Source organism: Octopus bimaculoides, chromosome 12 (genome assembly GCF_046866305.1).
Source record: "Octopus bimaculoides isolate indiv1 chromosome 12, ASM4686630v1, whole genome shotgun sequence".
Lineage (NCBI taxonomy): Eukaryota > Metazoa > Mollusca > Cephalopoda > Octopoda > Octopodidae > Octopus > Octopus bimaculoides.
In genome coordinates this window covers 61,180,396-61,187,895 of record NC_142939.1, presented here as the reverse complement: position 1 = coordinate 61,187,895, position 7,500 = coordinate 61,180,396, and the positions used below count along the sequence as shown (strand labels likewise).

The following is a 7,500-nucleotide window of genomic DNA, read 5'->3' as shown; positions in this document are numbered from 1 at the left end:
GCTTTCGTAACACAGCAACAAACATTTCATCATGCAGAGATAACAGAGGATAACACCAACAAGTCATGTAATGTGGATCATTATAATGATATACGCACAATCAGTTTACCTAAACAACGACTCCTATAAAATAATAGTTTACTTAAAGAACAACCCCCACACACCGACCTCTAGACATCAGATCTGAAACAAACGTGTCTCATTTTCATCGAGATGTTTCAAACACGCACTCACTCCTTATTTATCTTTCTTTCTTTTATTCTGTAACTTTTCTTCACACACACACAAGTGTGTAGGTATCTCTCTCTCTCTCTCTCTCTCTCTCTCTCTCTCTCTCTCTATATATATATATATATATATATATATATATATATATATATATATATATATATATATATATATATATATATATATATATATGTATGTATGTATGTACGTATATATACATCTACATATACACATGTATATAATATATATTTGAGTATGTATGTATATACAAATGCAAATATGTGTGTATGTATATGGATGTATATCATATACATATATAGGTATATACACACATTTATATACATATACATATATACATTTGTTGATATATATGTATGTATATAGATATATATAGATATATATCTCCATATACATATATATGCATACACACACATTTACATGCATATACGTATATACATATGTAGGTATATATGTATGTATATGTGTATATATATATATATATATATATATATATATATATATATATATATATATATATATATATATATATATATATATATATATATACATATATACATATGTAGGTATATATATATGTATATGTATATGGATGTATATATATATATATATATATATATATATATATATATATATATATATATATATATATATATATATATATATATATATACATGCATATATAGGTGCAGGAGTGGCTGTGTGTTAAGAAGCTTGGTTCCCAACCACATGGTCTCGGGTTCAGTCCCACTACGTGGTAACTTGGGCTAGTGTATTCCACCATAGCCTCGAGGCGACCAAAGCCTTGTGAGTGGATTTGGTCGACGGAAACTGAAAGAAGCCTGTGGTACATATGTGTGTGTGTGCGTGCGTGTGTGTGTTCGTGTGTGTGTGTGTGTGTGTGTGTGTGTGTGTGTGTGTGTACAGATATATATCTGTATGTATGTATATATTTGTATGTCTATGTTTATCCTCCCACCATCGCTTGGCAAACTGATGTTGATATGCTTACGTTCCCCGTAACTTAGCGGTTCGGCAAAAGGGGTCGATAGAAAAAGTACCAGGCTTACAAAGAATAAGTCCTGGGGTTCATTTGTTCGACTAAAGGCGGTGCTCCAGTATGACTGCAGTCAAATTATCGAAACCAGAAAAGAATAAAAGAATACGTACAATAAATTATTATTGTCTTCATTATCATCCTCATTAATTAAGGCGGCGATCTGGCAGAATTGGTAGCGCGAAATACGTATCAGTATTTCGTTCGGTTTTACAATCTGAGTTCAAATTTTGCTGGGGTCGACTTTGCCTCTTAACCTTTTGGAGTCGATAAATTAAATACCAGTGAAACACTGAGGTTGAAGTAATTGACTAGTCCCCTCCCAAAAATTCCAGGCCTTGTGCCTTTAGTAGAAAGGATTATTATTATTATTATTATTATTATTATTATTATTATTATTATTATTATTATTATTATCATTAAATCGTTCGTTTCTAACTCTGACGATGTGCCTGAGAATACCCTTCAATATTATACAGTGATAAAATATTCAAGCAAGTAGCATTTCTTGAATAGGTAGATAATGGATAAGTGAGAAACAAATAAACAGTTATTGCAATAGCTAGTCACAGCTAAGCGAAATAGAATACGATTACAAAATCGACAGGCAGAGAGAATAGAAAGAGAGAACTGACCAAACGATATTAAACAATTTCAGAAAATCATCTTTAAGAAGGCAAGACATGAAATAAAATGTGTTGGAAACGATATACGGATAAATAACAATGAAGCAGACAAATGAATACAGATACCACTGGAGAATTGGCAAATGAAACGACGACGACAAAGGATAATGACTCAATCAATAGTAACGTAACATTAGAAATCGAACAATGAAATGGGCAGATAAATATGTATATATAGGAGGGTGGTGTGAGGAGAGTAGAAGGTGGAGGCACGTGGTTTATAGTTAGTGCTGCATTCATGATCGTAAAATTGTGGTTCCGATGCCTGGACGGAGTAATGCATCCTATTCTTGGGGAAAAATATTTCATTCCACGTTGTTTCAATCCACTCAACTGTCAAAAAGTGAGTATTCCTGCGACGGAGTGGTGTCCAGTTCAAATATATACGCTACAGAATCCGGGAAAACATTTTCATAAACATATAGATCGGAAAGAAACTTTCATCATTTATATGTACGTATATGCTGAGACCCCCTTCAGTCATGACTGACCATGGGATTGCACATAGAAAGTTATCCTTCCAGGCATAAGTCCGGGCAAGCTTGTTTATGGAAGACAAGCAGTCGACCATGCATACCGGCCTCCCCTCTCCAGGCCGCCAGTGTTATCCAAGGGACAGGCAAAGGAGCCGATACAGCTTGGCACCTGTGACGTCGCAACTCATTTCTACAGCTGAGTGAACTGGAGTAACGTGAAATAAAGTGTCTTGCTCAAGAACACAGCACGCAGCCCGGTCCGGGATTCGAACTCACAACCGTAAGCTCGACACTCTAATCACTGAGCCATGCGCCTTCATATATATATATATATATATATATATATATATATATATATATATATATATATATATATATATATATATACATATATATATATATATATATATATATATATATATATATATATATATATATATATATATATATATATATATATATATACATACATATATATATATATATATATATATATATATATATATATATAAACATATGTATGTGTTCTTTAGATAGATAGATAGATAGATAGATAGATAGATAGATAGATAGATAGATAGATAGATAGATAGATAGATAGATAAATAGATAAATAGATAGATACACAAGTGTGTGCCGAGCCTGAAGTTTCAGAAAGTGGTAATGCATCATTTATGTATATCATTATTCAGCTTATTTCAAGATTTCTTGCCAATAGAGAAAGGACCGGTTTATAACTTAGATCTAAGGTCTCTTCATTGGAATTTCAACATCAACAATACGGTATTTTTGTTTGTTTGTATGTATGTATGTATATATGTATGTATGTGTGTATGAATGTATGTATGCATATGTATGTGTGCGTGTATGCGTGCGTGTGTGTGTGTGTAGAGGTAAAAGGTGTAGGAAGCTAGTAAGCTTTAAGCAATCCCTTGAAGGTATAAAAATAACAAGTTACAGAAACAATAGTGGTTTATTGACGGAGAAGGATGTAAATTTTTTCCATATCGAAGTTCGATAAGCTGAAAACCTTGTTTTATAGTTTACAGTTAGCAGTTAGGGTTCCTGTGTATGCGAATAAAAATCCAAAATTTGGAAATGTAGTACATAGCTAGCAGAACCTCAGAAGTAATAATAGCCCAAACGGTGGGTTTACCTGCAGTAGGTTACCCCTCGTTTGGGCTATTACGGCTTTCAGCAGATTACTCCTCGTTTAGGCTATTACTACTTCTGAGGTTCTGGTAGCTATGAAACATAATGTAGCCTGGATTTTAACTACTCCATTCACTAATTTTCGATATATACATATATATATATATATATAAATATATATATATATATATATATATATATATATATATATATATATATATATATATATATATATATATATATATATATATATATATATATATATTTATATGGATCAGAGCAGTTTGATTCAAATTCCTTGGTACTTTTGAGTTTCAAGCGCAATATTAGTCGTCAGCTATTTTGACTAGCATCGCGCTTGAAACTACAGAGTACCAACGAATGTGAATCAAACTGTTTTGATCCATACATGTAACTTCCAATAAATTGGTTGAGTGCCCTCTTTCGTTTGTCCACTCACGTATACATACATACATACATACATGTGTGTGTGTGTGTGTGTGTGTGTGTGTGTGTGTGTGTGTGTGTGTGTGTGTGTGTGCTTTTATCAAAGCTGCAAAATTATCACAAGACTTTTGCTCAGGGTTTCACGTTCCCGTTCGTCGGACAGTCGTGACGAATATGCGCGTACGCATTACATCACATTCATCACAACTATCCGACAACATGCGGGATCATGAAACTTGGAGTAACAATCTAGGGATAATTTTGCAGCTTTAATAAAAGCATATTCGAGCACTATTTTTTCTACTTTCTTTTACACTAATGAACTCTTTGCGTGAGTGTGTGTGTGTGTGTGTGTGTGTGTGTGTGTGTACACACACACGTTTGAACATATGCGTGTGGGGGTTGATGCAGAGACAGTTTACAAGATCCAGTGCATATGGTAGACAACTACTCAGGTCACTACTAGAGAGTACACTATGGCTGTAATAAAAATTATTTATCTAAAGCTTATCGCATTGTCTCTCCCTTTCGCTCAATCTCTCTCTCTCTCTCTCTCTCTCTCTCTCTCTCTCTCTCTTTCTCTCTCTTGTTCACTCTGTTCCACGGCTATTATATGTGTGTGTAAGCGTGACTGCGTGTGTGTCTGTGCTCGTGTGTGGTGTGGTGTGTGTATCTGCGTGCGGGTGTTTCTGTCGATTAAATGTCAAGTAAACAGATAAAGCTACGTCTTAATGGACAGAGAGGCTCAAGATAGATTTTAGCTCTTTCTTTATAAATGTGTTTGTGTGTGCGTGTGCGTGTACGTTTGTGATAGTGTGTGTTGACCTCTGTGAATATGCTTGTGCTATAGGTATGTATGTATGTGTCTAGGTAAACCTAATATTTTAACAGCTGTGAGACATTTGACAATGTCATATATGTTATACACACGCGCTTTTTAGTAAATTACTGTCTGTATATATATATATATATATGTTATTTATTTACTACCCATAAGGGGCTACACACAGAGGGGACAAACAAGGACAGACAAACGGATTAAATCGATTACATCGACCCCAGTGCGTAACTGGTACTTATTTATTCGACCCCGAAAGGATGACAAGCAAAGTCGACCTCGGCGGAATTTGAACTCAGAACGTAGCGGCAGACGAAATACCGCTAAGCATTTCGCCCGGCGTGCTAACGTTTCTGCCAGCTCGCCGCCTTTATATATATATGTGTGTGTGTGTGCGCGTTTGTGTGTGTGTGTGTGTATGTGTGTGTGTGTGTGTGTGTGTGTGTGTGTGTGTGTGTGTGTGTGTGTGTGTGTGTACGTATGTACGTTTGCATGCATACATACATTCACACAAACATACATACAGACAGTCAGACAGACACGTACGGTAATAATAGAAATTTAGGATGCTCAGTACGGTAATTTGTTTCATTTTGTCGACTGAAACTAAAGCTAACATATATTAGCTTCCTTGAATGAAAAGCAAAATGTAGTGCATTAGTCCGCCATTTTTATACACGCAAAATCACGGTAAAATATGTACGTAAAAAAAATTAATAAATAAATAAATTCATTAATGGATATTGTTTTCACAGCGATAATGATCTTCTCAGTACATGAGTCGTTCCAGTTAACACGATTTTTTGCACTTCCTGTAGGGATGGTAGGCCTGGTATCATTTTCTAATAGGATTCAGTACCTTTTTTTATCATTCCTAGAGATCCAACAATCACTGGTACGGTAGTCGCCTTGAGATGCCACATTTTTTCAATTTCTATTAGCAAGTCTTTATATTTACTGATCTTGTCAAATACTTTCGCCGCTATATTGTGATCGCAAGGAATACTCATGTCAATTAATAAACACATCTTTTTTGTCTGATCTTTTATAATGATATCCGGCGTATTAGCTTTTATAGTTTTGTCGGTATGTACGAGAAGTCCCAGAGAATTGAAACATTTTTTCCCTGAGTCACAGCTTCAGGATGGTGTTTACAACATTTGTCAGCGGTTTTGATTTTATAATGCCGGCATATTGTCCAGTGTAAATACTAGCCGACTCTGTCATGTCTTGCTTTATATTCTACAGGTGCTAAGACTCTACACCCTGAGATTAGGTGGTCTATAGTTTCAATTTCATCGTTACAGAATCGGCATTTTGGATCAGCTCCATTTTTTATCACATTGGCTTGGTAGTTCCGGGTTAATAAGTTTTGGTCTTGATCAGATAATATGAAACCTTCACTCTCTGCTTTTTAGCCTTGAGCTTCATAACCATTGATGCGTGTGTTTCTGGTCGACATCAGCTTGTTTGCTACGGGCCACATATTTGCCATTGCAGAGGTTTCTGTTCCCATCTGCGAGCTAATTTTTCATGTTCTTTTGTCTTTGCAATTAACTTTATTTTCTTTGCAGCAGCAGTTGGCACATTTCCTTCAACTTGACTAAGCTGGTAAGTATCTAAGAGATCAGTAGTGAATTTTTTGCTCTCTTTCAGAATAGAGTGAAGTTTTTTCGATCTTTCATATTTTTCAACAAGTTTTAGCATCCAAACGTTGGTTGTTTCAAGGTATTTGGCCATTCCGATTGTGGTGGTTTTGTACGTAAGTTCAAGCTGGATCAAGCCTCGACCTCCCTGAGCTCTGGGAAGGTAAAGGCGATGATCCACGCCTGCCTTTGGATGGTGCATCTTATTACAAGTCAGTAGCTTGCAGATTTTTCTATCAATTATTATTATTATTATTATTATTATTATTATTATTATTATTATTATTATTATTATTATTCAGGTTACTGCTTGGAATCGAACTCGGAAACTTGGGGATAGTAGCCCGCGCTCTTAACCACTACACCATATGCCCGTGAGCATATAATAATAATAATAATAATAATAATAATAATAATAATAATAATAATAATAATAGTAAGAAGAAGAAGAAGAAGAAGAAGAAGAAGAAGAAGAAGAAGAAGAAGAAGAAGAAGAAGAAGAAGAAGAACAACAACAACAACAACAACAACAACAACAACAACAACATCGAAAAATACCTTAGGAATGAGAATCCAGGTTCGAAATTTCTCCAAGACACCTGATGAAGGCTGGAGGGTATATCAGTCAAAACGTTGTGATAACAACAAACAAGATGAGGACAAATATCCGTAAAAATGTAAATAATGTAAACGAGTACCATTCTCTGAGACTCCGTGAATCTACTGACAGAGAGAAGGGTGATGATGAGAAACCATGTGAAACCTAGCAAATGTCACAGCTAGGGACCCCTCATTCCAGAACCAGAACCCCACTAATGAATGCAGTTTCAAGTCATAATCAGGACATAAATCATACCCATGCCATAACTATGTATTATATATGTGCGGGTGCGTGTGCGTAGATTAAGACTACCATTGGTTTCATATTAAGAAAGCTACCTTAATGTCTTAA

General features: G+C 35.0%; 1 protein-coding gene across 3 annotated transcripts in view; it reads right to left on the bottom strand.

The window, feature by feature from the left end:
* The window catches only part of LOC149133108 (uncharacterized), a 103,071-nt gene that overhangs the window by 79,232 nt on the left and 16,339 nt on the right, over positions 1–7,500 (bottom strand). For 2 of the 3 annotated variants that reach the window (XR_016243863.1, XM_089361135.1), the window contains exon 1: positions 1–188. This exon is cut by the window's left edge and continues 22 nt beyond it. The exons of the other annotated variant lie outside the window; for it this stretch is intronic. Coding sequence is in view for 1 of the 2 variants with exons in the window: in XM_089361135.1 (XP_089217261.1) it covers positions 1–67 (67 nt within the window). In the remaining variant the exon portion in view is untranslated. Of the gene's footprint in view, positions 189–7,500 lie in introns of those variants that run through there. 3 annotated transcript variants of the gene reach the window in all.